The following is a 22,205-nucleotide window of genomic DNA, read 5'->3' on the forward strand; positions in this document are numbered from 1 at the left end:
TGGGCCCTCTCCAACAGCTCCATGTCTTTCTTGTGCTGGGGGCCAGAATTCAGGAAGATGATAGTGTGGCAACTATTGGCTCACAGTAAACTAGATTTATTGCCAGCCTTGTGGTCGCTTTTTCCAACAGAATAGCAGAAATTAACTGTAACGTGGAGACTCCCTTAGTGAAACATTTGCTCCTCATAAGCATTTCCAAAGCTGAAGAAAAGAGCTGATTCAAATAAGCTGCGTGAGAGTTCATCTTTCCCTTGAAAAATTGGCTTTTGGTTGTGTTGCACAGGTGGGGCTTAGCTCTGATCCACACTTGGTTCAATAGCAAAATCATTTCCATTTTAAACATGTGCAAATATACACACAGTATGTCATGCTTATGATTTGGTGCTTGTATTTGTTCCACCTGGACTTACATTCTTTTTGTGTGAGGTCTGGGCTGAGGTTTCAAATGTTGCAGTGTACACATGTCTTGTGCTTGACTACCATAGCTGTTTCTGTATGGAATAATTTTCCAGCTGCTCATTAAAAACACATGGTGTGCATTCTCCTACTGTTGTAGGATAAAACAGTTGTAAACATCTCTCTGGTATTTCTTTCTCCAAGTATTCAGTGTTATATTTTGTTGTTGGTACCTTTCTTCCCTCAAGGATTACAGTGCAGCTTGCCAAGCTGCTTTAGTTCTGAAGTGTAAAGTGATATTAAGCCTTCTGAATATGGCTGAATGAATGATTTGTTCTTTTGCCTTCTTCTTGACAGTTACTTGTTGTTCAACAGCAATTTGATTATGAACATAAGTGCCTTGTGCCTTGTTTGAGGAAAAACTCAATTGCAGAACCTCTTCTAATCATTGACTTTAGGCAGCATGGTTAAACCTCTTCTGTCTCTTTCTCTTTCTAGTACAGAGCAGTATTCAACGATTCCAAGAAAAATTTTTTATCTTTGCTTTGACACCTCAGCAGGTCAGAGAAATCTGTATTTCCAGGTAAGAAGCAAGTGTTGCAAAAATGTGGGAAGAGAATTTTTTTTTTGTTACTTTTTTGATGCATCCCACAACTGTGCAAGCATGGAATGATAATCCTCACAGAATTTAAGATGGATTCAGCTGTTGTATTTGTTATAGTTATTATAGTTTGTTTATTATAGTTATTATAGTTGTTTATTATGGTTATTGTGCACAGTTCTTAAGTGTGGGTGGGGTGAATCTGATGCTTCTAAGGAGTTAAAAATTATTGTTTCAGATGATTGTGACTACTTAGAAAGATGGTAAGCTTTTATCCTATATGTGTTTCCTGGCTGCAGAAATGGAAGGCTGCTTTTATCTTTTGTCCTGGGATTCATGTTCTTGCAAGAACTGTGGTGTGAGCCAAAATAATTAGCTTTTCATCCCTCTCTGGCAACATCATATTTTGTAGTAGCAATAAAGTCTTGACAGAAGATGGTGATCCTAAAGACATGCTTAACTTAAAGGAGCTTAACAGAGGTGTCACTTGTAAGATTTGTTCATAGCTTAATAAAATAAAAGCAAAACTTAGTGTTGACTTAGGTGTACCACTTGTATGTATGACTGCTGTCTAAACAGGTACTTTTCCTTTCTCTTTGTTGTAGGGACTTCTTGCCAGGGGGCAGGAGAGATTACACAGTCCAAGTTCAGCTAAGGTATCTTTTTCATGGTGTTCTCTTCTGCTTCTTAGCTAGTTAAGAAGTTGTAAATCTTAATGTTTGTGGAGACACATAAATGTAGTGTCAGCTGAAAGTGTTTTCTCTTTTTGGGACTATAGGTTATGCCTAGCAGAGACCAGCTGTCCTCAAGAAGATAATTACCCTAATAGTTTGTGCATTAAAGTAAATGGGAAGCTGTTTCCATTGCCGGTAAGCTTGTTTGCATGTATTTGTTGTTTCTTTGACTTGTCTGTTGTTTCTGTAATGCTAGTTTGCTAAAACAATCAAGCACTTTATTGCTATCATTACAGTTTCCCTAGGCATTAATGCTAGCAAACGCGCAAACCGTGCCTGGGTAAGGTAGCCATTGCTGCTATTAATTATGTTAAAGCCACTGCACAGCTTAATTATGCTTTAGCCACTTGTAGCAAACCTCATCTCTGCAGTTAACACTGAAAAAAATTCAGAAACAAACCAGTGTGTGCATGAGGAGTCTCCCTTATTTAGAACTGAGTTTGGGTTGGATTGGCGATATCCCTCACTGTGCTGGGTATCTATTTGTTTGTTGGCCTGAGTTCCTTCTTGTTACAAGGAAACAGTGTCACCTTTTGTGTATGTTTGCGTGCAGCTCTGCATCTCTCTGGTTAGAGCTGCGTTCATCACAGGGATGAAGTGCAGCAGATTCTAGGGTACCAGCAGTTACTGGTCCTGTTAGCAGTTGTGCTCTTTGCTGGTGTCTTATGCTTTAAAAGTTGCTATGTGTACAGGGGCACTGCAAGGCTAGAATATTTCAAAAAGAAGCACTCTTCGTTTTTTGGGGAAAAAAAAATAATCACTGAAATGGGTAATTTGATAAATAGAACAGGGGTTAAACCCATACCCCTGCCCATTCTGACATGGTTCTAGAAGTTCTGTAAGATGGATAAAGTAGCAGAAAGGGTTTTTCAGCAGTGTGATTGTAAAATACTGGATGGGGAGTGAAGGCGTGAAACGTTTTTATCTCAGAACGCATGCTACTTTCTTGGCATATCAGATTGTCAGGTATGTTTAACATGTCCTATTTTCGCCCTGCAACTGTCCCCTCTTTCATATGCAACTGTGACTGTTTCCTTACCTCTGCTTGGCTGAAGTGACTCTCCTCACCTTTTCCATCTGTTTCTTTAACTAGCGCATCACTACTCTTCTGTCTTCAGTTTATAAAAGTTTCTTTGAGGTATTCTCTTGTCAAACACAAACTATGTTCTGTGAGGAACATAGGAGGACTTCCTTTCTTCAGAAGATGTCTTTCTTCAAGGAACCCTGACGAATTGAGTGATATTATCCTGGAGATATCAAGCTCTGATGATTCTCAGTACTGCTAATATAGCTCAGAGCAGGTGACGCTGTGTTATGCTATCCATCTCGTGTCATAGCAAAAATTCTATAATCTTGAATTCTCACTTTGCTTTAGGTCTAAATGCCGTAGTTTCTTTTTGCACATAGTTCTTCAAACTGTTCAAAAGAACATGAAATGAGAAAGTGAATAAATAACTCATCTTGGCAACTTCCTTATTTCTTCAGTGTAAGCTGAATGATTAACAGTCTCAGCCTGAGCGCTCTGGCCAAGTTTTCTTTCCCTCTAACCTGTTTATTTGGTAACTGTCTGCATCCCACTGGTGATTCAGAAAATGTAGGAGCTTCTTTGCCTCAGGGATCACTGTTGTCCAACTCAGTAGTCGTAGGGAACTAGTGAGTGATGTCAGGTTCTGTTCTTGCCTGGTTGCTCTTCTGATACATTTTCTGGTTACAGCAGAGTCCAGCATGTTTTTACTGATATGGTTCTTGCAAGAAGCGTGGAAGACTTATAAACAAATAATTTTGGCAAATGGTAGCCACTGGAATTGGCCACCAAACTGAGCAGTGTTAGACCATGCTGATTATGGTAGGCAAGCTCCTGTATTAAAGTCACAGAAAGCTGGGAAGGGCTTAAATGTGTTTTAGGAGTACAAGATTGAATCCTGAAAGTCTTTGCTTTGTGGAAGAAAACCACAAAGCTTAACTGAAATGAAGCATATGTGAGTAAGACTAAAATAATAAAGAGTAAGAAAAAAATAATAAAAAAAGTGAAACTTGCATTCTTGATCCCTTGGAAGTAATGCAGCCTCACTTTATCTTAGAGCTGAACAGGAAGGAACTTGTCATTGTGTTTGGTACAGTATAATCCCCCTTAAAATGATGCTGTGTTTGTCCTTATGAACTCACTAAAAGGTCCAACTTGCTACTGTGAAATGATGGGATTTAAATCCTACAAATGACTACAGTTGTCACATCTGATTTGAAGAAATGACAAATCATTCCTTCTTTTAAATGTGAAGCTAGCAGTCCTTGTACATCTGCTGCCTCCATGTTCTGTGATAAAGCACGCATGGCATGACTCCTAGTAGCTCCTGTCACTCATCTTCTGGAGCAGCAAAAGGTTCTTTAAAAGAGTTGATCAGCAGTTATTGCCTGCAGCTCTGGCCTGGCAGTTGAAGCCCTATGTTTCTGTGCTGTCACTGGAAGAGGTGTCTTAGGAACCTTTGCTGTGTGGTGCTGTTGGATGTGACAGGGAACACTCTGCAGAGAGACTGCTAATCAGGTTCCCGTGGAAGGCTTACTGTTGTGTATAAACTGCTAGCTAAACTAAAAACTAAAAAGAGTTTTCCAGATTGCTTTCCTGTATCATTAGATGAACAGGGGAGCATGTTTTGTGTGCTCTCTTGGACCATTTCTGGTGATTGCTAAAGTCAGCAATTCTGGATGTTACTCTAGATAATACTTTCAGAATTTGGTTCCTTCACTCTTGTTTTGAAGTGTTAAGCTGTGAATGTTCGTGTTAACTGTTTTAAGCACGTGCTTTTCAGCATGTTGGTCCTGGATAGTTTCTAGTGTAGGACAACACTTGAACTCAATGAAATGTGACAGTCAGTTCTGTGCAAGATGCAGGTCTCTGGTTGGCGTTTTTCTGATGCAAGATGAGATTTTGAGATGAGTGGACTGCAGGTTGTCTGAACTCAAAACAGACTCTGAGTTCCTCTTATGGACTGGCTTGCTTTTGTGGTGACTGTTGCAGGATGAGCTGCAGTTAGGCCACGTGCTGCTTCACAAAGCACAAGTGTTCTCTGCTTGGAAGCACGTGCTTGTCAGGAAGCAAAAGGGCTCCAGTGAGTTAATCAGTGACATATAGGAAATCACAGGATAGAATCTTTAAGGTTGAAAAAGACCTTCAAGGTCATCTAGTCTGATCACCCACCTTCCACCAGTATTGCCCACTAAACCATGTCCCTAAGTACTACCCCTACCCTTTCCTTAAACACCTCCAGGGCTGATAACTCCACCATTCCCGGAGCAGTCTGTGCCAACACCTAGCCACTCTTTATGAGAAGAAATTGTTCCTAAATTCCGACCTGAATCTCCCCTGGTGCAACCTGAGGCCGTTGCCTCATGTCCTGTTACAGTTGCTTAGAAGAAGAGTCTGACCCGCACCCTGCCACAGCCTCCCTTCAGGCAGTTGTACAAGGCTATGTCGTCTCCCCTGAGCCTCACCTTCTTCAGACTGAATAATCCCAGTTTCCCAGCCGCTTCCCATAACAATTCTGCTCAAGACCCCTCAGAGCTCTGTTGCCCTTCTCTGAACACACTCCATTTCTTCCCTTCGGCCTTCCAGCTGTTCTGTCCCAAGCCTGCAGTGACGTGTGAGGCAGTTGTGACCAAAGTGTGGAACTTCGCACTTGTTGAACTTCATCCCACTGGAGAAATGAAATAAACCATGAAATAAAACTGCAGAGAGAAGCTGTCCAGGTTTCCTTCAGTTTTGAAAAATTTAAAAGTATTTAAATTTGCTTCTGATAGCAGCAATTTCTGATAGCAGCTAAGCCTTTTAGCTCTCTCATGTACCAGATATGCTATGCACAACTCATGTTCACTGAGTGTACAGATGACAACCTGCTGCTAATGAAGCTCTCTGTGGTGCAAGGCAAAGCTGGGTGTGTGGGGGGAGCATCAATATAACATTTTTTCTATTTTTGATAAAGCATCAACACTGATTTTTACATGTCCAGTAAACCTGCCTGGATCAAAATTCTTATCTTTTCAGCACTCCTTTAAAATTGCTTGAAAATTGTTGATGTGTAGTAAGAACTGTCAACTGATATTTCTCACAAATTTTGACTTCAGTCTCCAGTCTGGAAAATCTCAAGGCTTTTCTGTTTCCCACAGATCAGTGTAGGAGAAGATCAGTTCAAAGCTAACAGGTTGTTGGGGTAATGCTTTCACTGGTTTGTTGTTTTTTTCCCTCATAGGGATATGCTCCACCACCGAAAAATGGGATCGAACAGAAGCGACCTGGGCGCCCCTTGAATATAACCTCTCTAGTTAGGTTGTCATCAGCAGTGCCAAACCAGATTTCCATTTCCTGGGCTTCTGAAATTGGAAAGGTAAGCTGTCTGTTTTGTAGGACGTGGGCAGTAGATTAAATAACCTCGTCTAGTGTTGCTTCTAATCCACTGCTTGATACTGCTGGCAAGGTATAGTATGACCAGTGGCTAAACTTACCATCAGTGCTAGGAAACAAAGCTAGCTCCAGAAGCATGGTAGCTTGTAGTAACATGAAAAACTTGCGTGTGGATTACAGAGTTCCGTATGGAATTCCAAGAGTTGTGTGGCTTTCTTTGAGAGCTTTTCTGTCAGCTTTGCTATTAGAAGTTGCCTGAGATATGTCAAAAACACTCATATCTTTCTGTGATGTAAATATAAAACAGTTCAGACACAATGAAAAGGGAATCTCCGTGCTTTTTTGTAGCCTGATTATGTAGTACTATGAACATGAGGTTACGTAGCCATGTCTTCAAAAGCTTTTTTCTCAATATCTTCTGCAACTGCTCAATGGAGAGTTCTTTGTAAAATGAGCAGATGTGCCAAGGCGTCATGATGGGGTATACTTGTTTCTCAGGTTTTTATATTTTCAATCAGAGTAAATTTCAAATCGTTCTACAAAGGCAATTTTTATTTCATAGGAAGAACTGCTTAGCGGTTATTTCCTTCTTTATTCTTTTGAGATTAATGTTTTACATGAAAATGACTTCTTGAGTTAAAACTGCACTTATGAGTTAAACACAAGTACAATTTCCTGTTCAGAAAGCTTTTAGGTGGTACATTCCTGGGAGGAGTCAGGCTACTGGTGTCAGTTGCTTCTGGGCTTGGTGTGTCTTAGAAGTGCTCAGTTGAACCACGGGGTGTTTGTAATACAGGATATCTGTACGACGTGCCTGTTGTTAACAATGAAGCATTTTCCTGGTAGCTTGGGCAGCTTGAGGAAGAAGTGCAGATACAGGCAAGAATGGACAGCAGGGTAGGAGAAAGATGACTGAAATGTCTTCAGAGTGCACATGTAGACTTCATGGAGAGGTGGCAGAAAAGCATGCTGGACTTCAAACGGCAGGAGGTAGAGTAAGTGGTGACTGAAATGTCATGTGTTGCTTTAATGTCATGTGTTGCTTTCTGGTGCCTGTAGTTGAACTCCTCATTTAGGAATGTGAAGTCATTAGAGTTTAAAGGAGTTAGTCTTCTAAATGGGCAGGTGACTGCTTAGAAATCTACCTGTGAGTTTACTAAAGAAAGAAGGGGAAGTACCCCTTGAAGTAAATAGAAGATCCCTTGTTCTTCTGGAAGTCCTCCTGGACTCTCTTATCAGTGTAGCTTATCTCTTCAAGGCGAGGCTGAATGGAGCCCTGGGCAGCCAGGTCTTGTATTAAATGTGGAGGTTGGTGGCTCTGCCTGCGGCTGGGGAAGGTTGGAGCTTCATGATTCTTGAGGTCCCTTCCAACCCAAGCCATTCTATGATTTCTTTAACATCAAAATCAGGTCTGGAGGCACCGTATCCTTGAAGTAAGGCTCCAGTATAAACCTACATAAATTAAATAAAATTTTAAAGCGAAAGTGGGAAGTTTATGTTCAGCAAAAGAATGAAGGTCTCAGCCTTTCGTTATGAGGGAGATGCTGTAGGCAATAGACAGGACAATATGTGGTCGTTCTTGGGAGGACAAGCAAGGCATTTGTCTCAGCATCTTCCTGTGTATTTTGATCACTTTATCTGCTCATTGAAGTGAGGGCTGTTCTTGATATTGCTGGTAAAGCAGGAGCAGGTTGGTAGATGCACTTAAACATTAGTACAGGAAGCATAAGAAGGCGACTGCAGGGTGTGAAAATAAAGCATTGTAGGTTGTGTGTCCTGCGGATGAAACCATTATCATTCTGCAGTTGTGGGACTTGCAGATTCTTCTCTTCATTGGTGACCCAGAAGAGCAGAAATCTTGAACAAGGGAAGCTGGCAAGAGGCATGAGTGAAGGAACAACAGTATTTGCTGAGAAATGCACCGTACTGCTCCTCTAGACTGGCTGAAATGAGACTTGGCCTGGGAATGGCAACCCAGAGTACAGGTGCAAAGAAATTAGTGCACAGAATCATTAAAGTTGGAAGAGACCACAAAGGTTACCAAGTCCAGCTGTCAACTTGTGCAGCTGTGTGCCCTCTGAAGGTGGAGTTTGCACCTGAAAGAATGTTCATCTTTACTTTATAGCAAGTTTGTCTTTGAGCTCTGCATTAATGACAGCACAAAAAGAGAGATGTTTAGGAGTGTGAATGAGAATCTCTTATAGATTGCATGTTTAATCTTCCATTTAACTTCTCAAGAAGAAGCCTACCTTGTGTCTTAGTTGTGAAGGATAAGGCTTTTTTGCAGTTAAATTGCAACTTGCATATTTGACTTGGTTAGAAGAATTAAGGCAAAGTGTGGACTTTTTCACAGCAATGAAGGCATCTGTCAGTGCTTTTTCAAAATACCTTCATAATACCAAGGAAAAAAATCAGCATGTTTTTAGTCTTACTTAGAACAGTGTAAGTGATCTGTTGGAGAATTGCTGTATTAAATCAATATCTCATCCTTACTTACTCTTTTTGTAGAGTTACTCCATGTCTGTGTATCTCGTTCGTCAGCTCACTTCAGCTATGCTTTTGCAGAGGTTAAAAATGAAAGGTATCAGAAACCCTGATCATTCCAGAGCACTAAGTAAGTAAAAGTAATTTTCCCATTAATTTTTCCTTAGAAGTGGTTAATGGCTCTTTTAAAACCAGAACTGATAATACTTAGGAGAATTGCAGCATTTAGAAAAGAAAGCCCATGACTAGAATATCAATGGTTCCTTTTGTTGTTGCTGAGGTAGCTGTTAATGGTTCAGCACAAGTCCCTAACCCATAGGGAGGAGTACTTAGAGACTGAAATGCTACCGGAATGCTGTGAGCACTTTCTACTGTCGTGGGCAGTGAGGTGCAGATACGTGTCTTAAATATGCATTCTCTTCACTTGCATGTGTTGCTGATTGTCTTGTTTGCGTACCTCACTCCTTGATCATTATTTTTTCTTCTTATGTGTTAGGTAGAGTCTACCCTGCTAACCTATGGCTAGCAGTGCATCTGCTACACATAAAAAAAAATCTCATGATGTGCTGTTTATCCATTACCTATGAACAGTGAAGCTATTCCTACTGGTATTAGCTACGAACTAGCTTCTTAGATACTCAGTTGTTTTAGATAGCTAGAAACACCATGTATGTGCTGTTGAATGAACATTAGGGCTGTAAACAGTGGTGTCTGTCTATAACTTCTTAACTTGTTTTTATAGTTAAAGAAAAACTAACAGCAGATCCTGACAGTGAGATTGCCACCACCAGTCTGCGGGTGTCTCTGATGTGCCCTGTAAGTAAGGCTGGGAGCTGCCATGTACAGATTTGTGTTTTCATCTGTAGTGCAGAGTTGGGTTGCTCTTAAGAGACCTGATATGGAAGTGCAATGGGATTTCATTACATACTGCTTCATTAAGATGTAACAGGGAGAAGGGTGCATCTGTAAGCCGCTGGTTGTAGCAGTGTTCCACCAACAGGTTTGAACTTGTGAATGCCCCAGCTGCAATGCTGTCAGAATCACACTGCTACTTATGTGTATATATGTTGAGACCTTTAGATGAAATGATCTTGTGTATTGAGGCATCGTCTGGTTGGGCAGGGTGTTGGAGTAAATAAAGGGCACAGTGAGAAACAGCACTTTGGATCATCTGCTCTTTGGGGTTTTGCTTTTACTGCCCACTATTAAAACTGGAAAATAACCTGATCATGTTGTAACAAAGTCACAGCTAAATGGTTTTCTCTTCCAGGCAGAAACTGGTGTTGTTGTGACTTGTCAGTTAAGTCTTAACTGACAGGGGTATAATGCCATTCTAACGTGACTGCAGCTCACAAAACCTTGAAGTGACAAAATAGGTACTTTAGTAGTCTCTCTAATAAAAATCAAAATCCTGGAGGTAATGTTGTAGATTAAAAAACCTGATCGTTTTCAAATCGGGAAAGACTTTGAGGACTGCTTTATTGTTCCTTCAGGTACAATGTATGTGATTTGATGGAGTGGATTTTGCATGCAGTGACCTTGGTGTTGAGTTTGTAGTGAGAAAGGATGGTTCCTTGCTGGTTGTCTCATTTCATTGTTAGCCATACAAGTCTGCTTCATTCTCTTCTCTCTGACACTCTTTAAATGCATCTTTGCAGCTGGGGAAAATGAGACTGACAATCCCATGCCGGGCTGTCACTTGCACACACCTGCAGTGTTTTGATGCTGCTCTTTATCTCCAAATGAATGAAAAGAAGCCGACCTGGATCTGTCCTGTCTGTGACAAAAAGGCAGCTTATGAGAGCCTGATACTAGATGGGTAAGAGAATGGGCTTGCAGACTGCAGAACTATTTCCAACTTTTCATAATGTACTTGATAGATAATTTAGCTTTTTTTTTTTTCTAAAATAAATTAAACTGGGAGGAACCATTAGAATCCTTTAGCTTCTCTTCCTTTGTAACAAACTATGTAAACTAATCTCCTAATGGAGTCATCCAACTTTTGAGCCTCAGCATATCTCCTGTAGAGAAATCCAAATGTGACATCTCAGGCTGTCTTCCTTTTACATGAGCCTATCTCTGAAGCTATTAACTTTGACACAATTTGAGTTAAAAAGTTTAAAATTGATTTGAAGGATGATGGTTCCTACTTTGTGAAAATCTCTGAATTGCAGTAATGTTGGAGTAAAAAATGGGTGGGTTGGAATACTCTGGATTTTCATGTATGCTTGCTGGGGAAGGCTACAACTGCAGGTCATCAGGTAAGATAAACCAGGGAGTTCAACTGTGGGTTGATGTTGATCATAGTTTCTCAGCTCTTTCCTTTTCACTTAGCCAAAGTCTGGAACCAAATGTTAAAACCACTTCATTTTTTTCAGACTCTTTATGGAAATCCTTAATGAATGTTCAGATGTGGATGAGATTAAATTCCAGGAAGATGGTTCCTGGTGCCCTATGAGGCCTAAAAAAGATGCTGTTAAAGTGTCAAGTCCACAGTGCACCAAAATAGAAAGTGAGTACATCATGGATATTGGTCGTAAATCAACTAAAAGGCTTGATGCATTGGAGGCTTGGTGTTTGTAGCTGGGATGATGGATGTGGACATCGATATTTGTTTCATGGAGGGTGTGCTTAATTCTTCTCACTTTTTCATTTAATGTAAAAAGAAAAGGCTATGTCTCTGCAAGTGTAAGTTTTATTTTTGTTCTTTATAACAACACTTCTGTTGCTCTTGTTATAGCCTAAAACTGTTAAGTGGAAATTGAGAAAATTGAACATAAGCTTTAATGTAACACAGAATACCACTAATAAAACTATTCCTGGGTCGTAGTGGCCTCCGTAGTGGTCTTAAAGATGAGCTAATACAGGATTTGAGATAATGGCTCTATCGCAAATTGGAACTGCTGATGTCAGCAGCTTTAAAAAAAAAAATACAAAAATTAATATTTTGTTTTTCTGGTTTAGGTTCCAGTGTTGTTAGCAAACCATGTTCTGTGACAGTGGCCAGTGAGGTAAACAAGAAGAAAGTTGATGTTATTGACTTGACTATAGAAAGCTCTTCTGATGAAGAGGAAGATCCTCCAGCCAAAAGGAAGTGCATATTCATGTCTGAGACGCAAGGAAGCCCAACCAAAGGGTTTGTCAATTTTGAAGTTAGTTGGTATTCTGTTGTGTGTCAGATAAACTGATGTGTAGACATACCGACTCAGCACTCTCATTGGGATCCAGCTCTGAACTTTTGGAGAACTTCTAGGCCTCTCTTTTCAGAAGGTTATATTGCTACTGTACCTCTGTGCAGGCAAACCTCTATTGCATAGGTTTGCATCTCTCAGAAGACATGCTGAAGCTGTGTTTGCAGGGATGTTTATCTGTAGAAAAGGAAACCAATTAAGCTACTGTACAGAACTCTCTTAGATTATCCCAATTTCAGGAGCTTCATGCATTCTTGTTGAGCTACTGTCATCTTAAAGACTTTTCTCACTGCCTTTTACCCTTTATCATGTGCTCTGGTGCCCAGGAAACAGAGCTGTGTTGCATGTTTTCTCCATCCTCTCAAACTTGGAAGGGGAGGAAGGCACTTCCTTGTTTTGAATCAAGACAGTAATTTATTTCTTCTGTCTCGCTGTTAGAATCTGAAACGTCTTGCTCATGGTTGCTGGCCTTGGTTGTCAGTCAGCTCTGTGCCTTGGTTAACACAGCCAAGGGCTTCTCTTGTTGTCTCAATTCCTTGCCCTGAATCATGCAGAGTTAACTGACTGCTTTACTGTTCTGCCTTCTGTTTGCCATGATCTGTGCAGTTTGACTATAGCCAGTCTTTGTGGTTTCCACGCTGTTCTTGCTCTTAGGCCGCAGGACATGAGAGCTGAGAGTGCACAACCAGCAAAGCAGGGAGAAGAGGGCATTGGTTGGGTTCTCCAGAAGGCACTGCTCCATGTGGCACCTTGAAGTATTGGCTTTATGTTGGCCTTCTGGTTAGTCCAACTGCATGCACAAGGTGTGTCTCTCTCAGCCTGGTGGCTTCTCTTTTTCTAAAAACAGCAGTAATAAAAACAAACCTTTCTGTTTTGCTGCCTTTTGAAGTGATGAGCAGCTGTGCTGTGCTGTCTGTACTCAACAGCAATGTGTAGTCTTTGGCAAGCAATAGTTAATCAGCTACCTCCAGTAGTGGTGGTGGAACACTGTTGCTTGTTGTAAATGCTGTGAAGAGGTTCTACCCCAAGAGACTTTCTTATTTTGATATAAAAAAATAGCTACAAACACATCTCTTAATGAAGTTCCAGAAGATGTTAAGATTCTTCCTAAATTCCTGGGTTTGTCCAAGGTGACTGCCTGCAGTTGTAACTGTAGGACTGAATGCTCTTGTTTATCTAACCAGTTCATTTTCCTCAGTGTTTGGGTATGGAAGTAGCATGTTTTCCTTCTTGAAATCGTGGTTTAGGCCCAGGCTTTTGGAGAACAGCTTGCCTTCTGTGAAGAATGTTGCTCGAATACCAGGTTTGGTGCTATTGTGAGGTGGCCTTTTGGCAGCAACAGCAGAGAGCTGATGTTCAGGAGGTGCTTGAGGGTCTGAAATCCAAGTGTCTGAAACCAGTAGTGTAACTGCACAGTAGTTTATGGGGGAAGATTGGATGGCAACTCATTGCTGGTGAGTTGAAAAGAGGAATACAGGACAACTGCAAGTGGGACTGCTGTTGTTACCTGACAGGAAGCATATGAAACGCTTGGTGCAGGTGGTGGGGTGCCACATTGCCTCTTACATGGTCTTTAACAGTGCTGCAAAGTATGCAGAAGGTTAGATACAGAAGGGTTTTGTGACAGGCTGTGTGCTTGGAGAGCTGAACGTAGCTAAGGTTTGGCTGTTGGTCAGGATAAGTTTGAGACTGAACTCCAGGCTTGGAAGTTTCTGCTGTAGGGGTCATGAATCATGGTCATGCTGCATCCTTAATGCTACAGCTGAGGAGTAGCAGAAGGACTTGGAATGCTCTGCTCCTGGCTCAGGCCACCTGTCCCACAGGGTACTCTGCAGATACATGTCCACTTGGATTGTTCTGAGTGACTCCAGCACTGTACTTTATTTTAATCTCAACTTGCTCTTATGTCACAGCTGCTATTGAGAGCCAAGATATGATGTTATTATGAAGACTGTTATGAAAGGAAATTAGAGTGGAATACTGTGTAGTGAGTAGCCATGCTGTAGCTGTGTTGTAATGTGGTGACTGTGAATGAGAGTGCATAATGTCTCTTCTGTAATTTATGGCAAGGTTGGTTGTAACATGCTGTGCCTTTAAAACAGGGTTCTCATGTATCAGCCATCCTCTGTCAGAGTGCCCAGTGTGACAACGGTTGATACTGCTGCTATTCCTCCGTCATTAACAGACTACCCTGTGCCATTCCACCACCCACCAATGTCCAGCATTTCCTCAGACTTGCCAGGTAGGTGGTGATTATTTTTAATGCGTGTTCTGAGAGAATGTTAATATGCGGGGTGGGTGAAAGTCGGAAATTAACTTCTTTAGATGGGACAGGATTGTATATAGCATTGCCCTGATATGATGCCTAGATGAGTCTAGTACAAGCTGTCTTTCAGTTTCAGATTGCACTTCCAACAGTGATGTGAAAAACCTTGCTTCTGGGGTACATCCTCAAATTGGCACTCTGGAATGGCAGCCAGAAGCACTTCTTGATATATCCAATTAGACTGTGTGTAAACACCTGATTGTTACTTGTTGTAGATGTGAGGGAGAGTAGCTGCTTATTTAAGATTGAGATATGTAATGGCACTGACTCATCCCAGCCCTAAATGTAGAGATTTCTGCTAGCTAATTCTAGTGGTGCTCTGTCTAGACTGTATGAAAAAGGTTAAGGTGAGCTACAATATGTAAGCTGACCTCTATTGACTTTCTTTACCTAGACAAACCCTAAATGCCTATGATGTATTCTTCAACACTGCTGCTAAATATCAGACAAAAGGTGGGGATACTGATTGTTTTCTATCCTGGCTCCTTGAAAAGAACGCTGTGTGTAGGGACTCTGGGGGTTCTCTGTCGGCTGTAGTGAACCTAGAGCCCAGGAAATGGTGATTGTGACAGCAGGTGTCACGTGGGCCTCCTGTCCTTCCCCTGCCCCGCTCCATTGCCTGTCTCCATTTCTCCCCTGCCGCATCTCTGGGTTTTTTCACCTTCTTTCAGTTTGGCACTGGGATGGATATCATTCCTCTTGTTTCTCTGTCCGTTTTGGTTGCCTCACTGCTCCCTCCCTCCACTTCTCCCTTGTTAAGAAATTCATTTTCTTTCCAAATTGGTTAGAAGACTAAGCTGAGAGAATGGAAGTCTAGAACTTTGTTCATGTCTGCTACCTGAAGTTCTAGCATGTGTATGAACAAAAGTTGTGAATTCTGTAAAAGCAGCTGATCTTACATCTCCTTTAAAATTCTTCTTTAATTTTCTGTAATGGAGAAGAGTAGAGAAGCCACTGGCTGAAACAGATCTGTACTGTAACAAGAGAGGGAGGGAGAAAGCTTACCATTTCTTTCTGTTGGCATAGCAAACACAAGGCCAAGATTTTGAAATAGAAATGGCTGCGATTTCTCATTGATTTTGTGTTTTTTAAACATCTTGCCCTAAATGCTTACGTGCTAATGGCAAAGGATGGGCGCTGGTTGTCACTGCTCGTAGAGGATTACCTTGAACTACTTGTAGTTTCCTCTTCTTCGTTCCTTTTATTTGTCTAGACGCAAAACGGGGATGATATTAGAAATGTTTCCTTATTGGCTGCCTATGGGTGGAGGAAGAGACCTGCTGCTTGTTTTTGGACTTGTGCATGTTGTGACTTTACTTCATTCCAGCATCCTTAATGTGATGACACTCTTCATGTCCCAGTTTGGCCAAGTCAGGTACAATATGCAGTGAAACTTGTGTTATGAACAACAGCTCCAAATGGCAACCTCCATCTAAGCAACCACATTGAACCACCCTGCAATATCCAGTGAATAATACATCATTGTCATCCTCATTCTTAAAAGAGCCACTTGTACTAGAAAACGTGTTTTGCTGCTGCCTGAAGTCGTTGAGAGTGGTGTCACAGTGGTATACTTCATTTAGAAACTGTATAGCAATTGCAAAAATCTGTTCTACGACAACAGCAGAAATTCCTTAAACTTGTTGTGTATGAAGAGAAGGAAGACACGTCAGTTTATTATCCCTCTTTTCTTTCTAGGTTTGGATTTCCTTTCACTAATTCCAGTTGAATCACAGGTATGTTTCTTAACTGCCAAGGGCTTAACTTCCAAGTGTGTTTTCTATGAAACACTGCTTCAGTAACGGTCAGGATGTTGTCATTCACATCATATTTGCAGTCCACTTGCTTAGATCTAACCACAGACCAGGAAAACACATTTTACCAACAGGTGGCAATGAGGAAAAAATGTATTAAAAGAGGATTCTGTTTAATTTCTAAATTAATTTAAATCTATCTAAATTTCTAAATCTATGCACAGCAAATTATTGGTAGCTTGCTTTGCCTTACTATACCAGGTACTTGCACAGTGCTGACATGAATACAGCTGTTATGTCTTTCATGCTTTTAGTTTATACTGTGTATCTGTAAAGATTTCAATGCGAGTGGTTTTGATAACAATTGTAGATTGAGTTGTAAAGACTAAATTGTCACTGGTTTAGGCACATTTATTGAACGTTTTTACAAGTCCTTCAGTGTAACACATGAAATCCATTGGCCTTGCTATACGTGGAAGTTTTGCAGGTCGAAAGTAACTAGCTGGTGCTTCTACTTTTGTTATATAAATCTCTGGATTATAATTAGATTCTTACACAGACAGTTGATAGCCTTCAAGAGGGAAACACTGTCTCCCTAACTAAGGTAGTACTCAACCTGGAGTTCTCAGGAGAGCAGAGTAGAAAATGACAATCATCTCCCTTGACCTGCTGGCCTCCTTTTGTTGCAGTCCAGGATGATTGGCTTTTCTGGGCTGCAGGTGCACACTGCTTTTCATCTGACAGTGCTCCAAGCCCTTCTCTGCAGGGTTGCTCTCAATCCATTCTCTACCTGTACCTTGTATTTTGTGCTCAGAATTTCTGTAATTGGGGAGCAACGCACTGCACTTGGCCTTGCTGAACCTGATTCAGTTCACAGCCTGTTTAGGTCCCTCTGGATGGTATCCTCTCCTTTGGCTGCGTCACCTGCACCACTCAGCTTGGTGCCATTATCTTTGTCATTAAGGTACAAGTAGTACTGATCCCAGTAGTACCAATTCCAGTGTGGACCCTTGAGGGACACTGTTCATTACAGGTTTCCATTTGGACACTGTGCTGGGAGGTCCTGATAGTGGTCATGATAGTGTTTCCTAATGTGCCAGTAGAGGCACAGACTGGTTAGGGGGAGGAAGGAAGAACTCTCGTTCTTGCTCTGCATGCACTAGTGAGGTCCTGCTAGTCACTTGTGTTGTGCTTGTTGTAGGGAAGATGTATCTTTAGAGCATACATTTCCCTTGTGCAGTTAGTCTCTTCATTTTTCATTGTTTGTTTCAAGCAGTACTGTCCTCCTATGTTTTTGGATAGTCTCACCTCAACCTTAACAAGCAGCACGCCTGGCAGCATCATCACATCGACCAGTCACCACGAGAGCAGCACACACGTTAGCTCTTCCAACAGGAGTGAGACAGGAGTTATAACCAGCAGCAGCGGCAGCGCTCCTGACATCATCTCACTGGACTGAAACAAGAGGCAGCATTGGAACTCCAGGAGAAATTGCACACAGCAGCTACTTGTATCTCTGGAACTTCAGCATCTCCGAAGTTACTCTGATATTTATTGAAAGGATCTGCCTTCTGGAAAGTGAAGTTAATTCATTTATGTTAGGGACAGAAGTGATAGAACTTTTTTTTCTTGCTTATTAAATAATTGGTATAGGAGAGGCCCCTTCAGAACATGCATTTTATGCTTCTGCATTGTTCTGGGGAAACTGACATGTTGTTGTTGGATGGATACAACAAATGTTTAATTTTGAGGATGACAGAGCACAGGCAGCCCAGAGAGGTGGTGGAGTCTCCTTCTCTAGAGATACTCAAGGCCTGCCTGGATACTTTCCTGCTTGACCTTCTGTAGGGAACTGATTTAGCAGGGGGTTGGAGTAACTGATCTCAAGGTCCCTTCCAACCCCTGTGATTCTATGATTTGTTGTAAAACAGCAATAATGTAAAAACAAACTTTTTTTTTTTAATAAAAAAGGCACTTAACCACTCTAAAAAAACAACAACCTAGAAAATGGTGCAAAGGTAGATGGTGAATTTTTAATATTTTCACTGGGGCCGGTAATAAACTTAAGACAATGAAGCTTTGTGAAATAGCCATGACTTCACTTTTATGTTTTGTGATCCCCACTTTCCCCTTGCCTGGGATGGATGGGAAGGGGCTCTAAGTGGAGTTTTTTTTTTTAGATTTCACATTCTTCACAAACTTAACACTCCTAACTGTGACTTCTTAATGTTTTTTGAGCTGGGGATGGGCAAGCTATCTATGCAAACTTTGCATTGTACAACCTCTCTGTGCTGCCATATTAGAGTGGGATGCTTCTCCCACCACCAAAACCCCAAACTATGCACAGTTGGGACATAGCTGAGTTTCTGATTTGATAACTGTAAGAGATGACAAAGTTCTTCCTTGCTTTAAAGCACCTGGTGTCTTTCTTTGCCATCACCAGTTCTGCCCTTAATGCGCCAGTGAGGTGCCCGTTTCCTATGACACTTTTAAGGAGAGAGCACATTGCTCATTTCTCCAGTGCAGAATTGTTTTATGGGATGCCATATCCACACCTTTGCCACTTTGGCATTAGCCGCATTCTGCTTGGGCATACTGCAGTCTGGCTTGCCATGGTGTAAGCATTTTTTCTTGGAGCAAAACAGCTGTAGCTGCATACTGCTCCCTCTTGACTTGAACTACAGAGGTCGCTCTGAAAGCAATGCTTCCTATTTATTTCCATGGAAATGATAACAGATATGAAGACACAGTAACGCAATTTGAATAGAGCATGGTCTCAGCTACAAAACACTTTTTCAGCAGTCACTACTGTTAGTTAGCTCTGTATTTTCACCAGTGATGAATGAGTGCCTGTATGCCGTTGCTCATAAATGAACATCAGTGAGTGTCTTCTTTTTTTTTAACATGTAAGAATTCAGTTCCACACCTTTGCTTCATAAACATTTCCATGTCAGATGCCATTCTGTTGGACTGCCCCTTCGCCGCCATCTGTCACATGGTGACAAAATGGAATATTGGTGGGAAAGTTCAGCGTCTACTTGCCATACCATCATCTGCCTCTGACTTCATGGGCTGACAGCGTGAAATGGGAGGCATTGCTTTTGGAGCAGCTGTCATAAATTCACGGCTGAATGATGCTTTGTCCCACCATAGAACTGCCATGACCAGAAGGCCACGTTATCAGATGGAAATAACCTCCTCTTCTGCTGTGCTGCCTTGTTCAGCGTGTGGGGCATAGCCCTGCACGTTTCTGGGGATAACGCAGGCAGTGCTGCATGTGGAAGAGGTTACAGACCAGGAAAATCATTTCCGTACTGCTGGAATAATGGTATTGTCTGTATATGTTGACATAGGAACTTTTCCAAGTGTTGTTTCTCTGTTGAGTAACTGTATTTGAGATTACTCTTTCCCTACTTCCAGCATTTATTTTTCCCTAATTTTGTTTCATGCTTTCTTTCATCAAATGTCTGGTGCTTTTTTGCCTTCCGGTACTGTTACAGTATTTGAACTAAGCATATGGATAAGAAATGTTGAAGCAGGATGTACTGTACCTCTTGTCTGCTCTGTACTCTCATCTTTAATGCCGCACTGCTGTTTTTCATTGCCTCTTTTGTATCATCTTTCACACCAATCCTCAATACCCACTGGTCTTAATATTACATCCGTTTTCTTCTCCTTTCCTTACCTGTTAATTTTTTGTATCTGTTAAGGATCAGTTTTTAGCATGATTTGTTTCTAATAAAGCCACGCTGCTCATGAAGTGTTTTTTAATGGCTTGCAGCTGGTCGGTGCTCTCTGCATCACAATTGCACAGTAAATGAGCTAGGAGTGGGGGGAGGCTCAAGAGCCCTTGTGAATAAACTGCTTAAAACTTACTGATGGTGCTGTTTCTGGTCTTAATCATGAGGTGAGGTGTGAGATTGCTGAACTGTCTGAAGGGATGAAAACATGATGTAAAAAGCCCTGTAAGAGTGGTGGGTGGAGACTTGGGGTCCCAGAGCAATTCCATCATGTCCCCCCACATGAAACACGTGACTACAGCTAATCCACAAAGCTATCTGGAGGTGGGATGCCCTCCTTCAAGCCTGTGCACTTACGTCTTTCAGCCATGGGTAAAAATTTGTACCATAAGGACCTTCAGGCAAAATCTGCAGTGATCAGAGATTCACTGTGGAAAAAGCCTGGCCACCAGTGCCAGATCTCAAGTCAGTGGTAAAACATAATGGGAAAGGAAAGAGAAAAGAAGGGGATGGCTCAGTAGTAGAAAAGTTACGGCTTTTATCCAACTTGCTTCAGAGGAAGACCTTGATTCAAAATGATGGGTACAGAGGCAGTTCAACACTGGAGTCTTAATTTGCAGATGCCACACGTTCTTTTGGCACCCTCTGCTGGCAGGAAAGGCCAATGAGTTGAGGGCCAGAAAAAGTCAACTTCAAACAGTGATCTGAAGATGGGAAGAGACAAGGGGGAAAAACTTTGAGCTGATAAAATCAGAATTCTTAAGTCCCTTTTATCCCACTGTGGTCTTTTTTTTGGATTGTATGTCAGTAACAAAAAAAGTGTTATCTTTCATGGTCTCCTCTCCATGTGTTTTTGGTTGCATAGACATATTCTACTAACTCCAAGAGAAACAACTTTTCCAGCAGCACATCTGTGGTTGCCATCATTGTTTCTAGTTAGTTTTACTGTTGGCTGCATCTTCAAATCTACATCCTAATTCTAAGTTCTTTCATTAATATAATAAAAAATTCCTGTCACTACTTACACAGTTGTCCTCTTTTGAAAAGTTTCAAATTGTTTTAAGGAAGTTGCTTTAAGGAAACCAGCAACAACAGATTTTATATTTTCAAAGGTTAATATCTAGTCATATTCCATATACTGCAGTCCTCAAAAATTGCTGAATACCTTAATTAGAGTAAAGCATGATCTTCTTCCAGATCCTTAAGACAAACTTCTTGCCAGCTCCAGTAATCATATGTCCACCAGACTTTTCAATAATACACTAGAAGAAGAGATATTAATATGCAAATATTTTAAGAATTCATTAGTATTAACACAAACATACAGACTAAAGCAGAAAACGTCAGATCCCCAAACTGCTCAACCCCAAATATTCAAAAACGTAAATAACTATCATCTCTTTATAGCTTCCAGGAGTGCTTCACACTCAATCTCCTCATCCAAAACACGGCACACGTGCCACAGTGAAACCAAGCAGGAAATGATGTAAAGTATGAGCTATTTAATTAACATTGAAACTTCATGGGGAATTCAGAGTAGTCAACTGAACTTCCTGCATTCAGTGAGACACTACAACTTACACAAAACTTCCATTACCTTTTTTTTCCCCAAAAAGAGGAAGAAAATAAAATACACTGTGGTTTTTGTAATTAGAAGGTCTTGCTTACCTGAAACACAGTCAACCACAACAGGGGCACCATCAGTGACACGGAAAGCTGCTGGACCTTCAAAGGAGAAACCAAGACTAATGGGGGATTCAGTCAGGCTAATCAGAAACCTCAAGCCTTCTCTATACTGTTTGGTGAAGGCTAAGTCAGAGTTCATACACAAAGAAATTATCCTGTAAGGGAAGATAATTCACTTGAATAATTTGCTACTTTCAATAATTTCATTATTTTAAAATTTGCAGTGATTAGGCATCTATAGTTGCTCTGCTACAGTGCCAACGTTCCTTGATGTACTTGGAAGACAAAAACATGGTAAGATTTCAATGTCACAGCATTATGTCACTGTCAGACATGAAGAATCATGCTTCAAATGACTTTACAACTCATCAGCTTTGCAGCTACACATACCATAGACAGGTAATATTAAAAAACAGAGGAAAATAACACATGAAAGAGGCAAGCAAGCTTACATAGACTTGATTGTGATATATCTTTCTTGTTCTAATGCTGGACTTCTTGACTGTGATCGCTCAGATGTGGTCTACTGTGAAATTTGCCTGATGGGGAGGAAAAACAATACCCTAGATTCCTTTTACAGTAAGTCTGTGACATTTAAACTTAGAACATTTGATTTTATATTCAGTCTAAAGAAGAAATGAAGTTGTTCACAATGTTAAGCTTAGTAATGTTAACAGTTGTTCATTTTTTTTTTTTGACATGATTTTCTAAGGATAAAGAGGAGAGGTAGGACTCAGGTTTAGTACTACAAAACAAAAACTGCACAAAAGTGGAGAATTCACCTTGGGAGGCAGAACAGCTCACCTCTGCTAAGTGTTACAGAGGGGTTAGCATGTACTACTGCAAAATATCATAGAATCACAAGGTTGGAAAAGACCTATAAGATCATCCAGTCCA

The 22,205-nt window shown here is 41.0% G+C and overlaps 1 protein-coding gene across 1 annotated transcript in view; it reads left to right on the plus strand.

The window, feature by feature from the left end:
- Positions 1-19,757, plus strand: part of PIAS2 (protein inhibitor of activated STAT 2) — a 21,110-nt gene extending 1,353 nt beyond the window's left edge. Inside the window, exons 2-13 of the mRNA XM_019610155.2 lie at positions 855-979; positions 1,603-1,653; positions 1,776-1,866; positions 5,976-6,110; positions 8,636-8,741; positions 9,354-9,427; positions 10,270-10,430; positions 10,990-11,123; positions 11,576-11,747; positions 13,905-14,044; positions 15,827-15,864; positions 17,159-19,757. Coding sequence (XP_019465700.1) covers positions 855-979; positions 1,603-1,653; positions 1,776-1,866; positions 5,976-6,110; positions 8,636-8,741; positions 9,354-9,427; positions 10,270-10,430; positions 10,990-11,123; positions 11,576-11,747; positions 13,905-14,044; positions 15,827-15,864; positions 17,159-17,341 — 1,410 coding nt within the window. The 3' untranslated portion in view covers positions 17,342-19,757. The remainder of the gene's footprint in view (positions 1-854; positions 980-1,602; positions 1,654-1,775; positions 1,867-5,975; positions 6,111-8,635; positions 8,742-9,353; positions 9,428-10,269; positions 10,431-10,989; positions 11,124-11,575; positions 11,748-13,904; positions 14,045-15,826; positions 15,865-17,158) is intronic.
- The last annotated feature ends 2,448 nt before the right edge of the window (positions 19,758-22,205 follow it).

This window comes from Meleagris gallopavo, chromosome Z (genome assembly GCF_000146605.3).
Source record: "Meleagris gallopavo isolate NT-WF06-2002-E0010 breed Aviagen turkey brand Nicholas breeding stock chromosome Z, Turkey_5.1, whole genome shotgun sequence".
In the NCBI taxonomy this organism is placed as follows: Eukaryota; Metazoa; Chordata; class Aves; order Galliformes; family Phasianidae; genus Meleagris; species Meleagris gallopavo.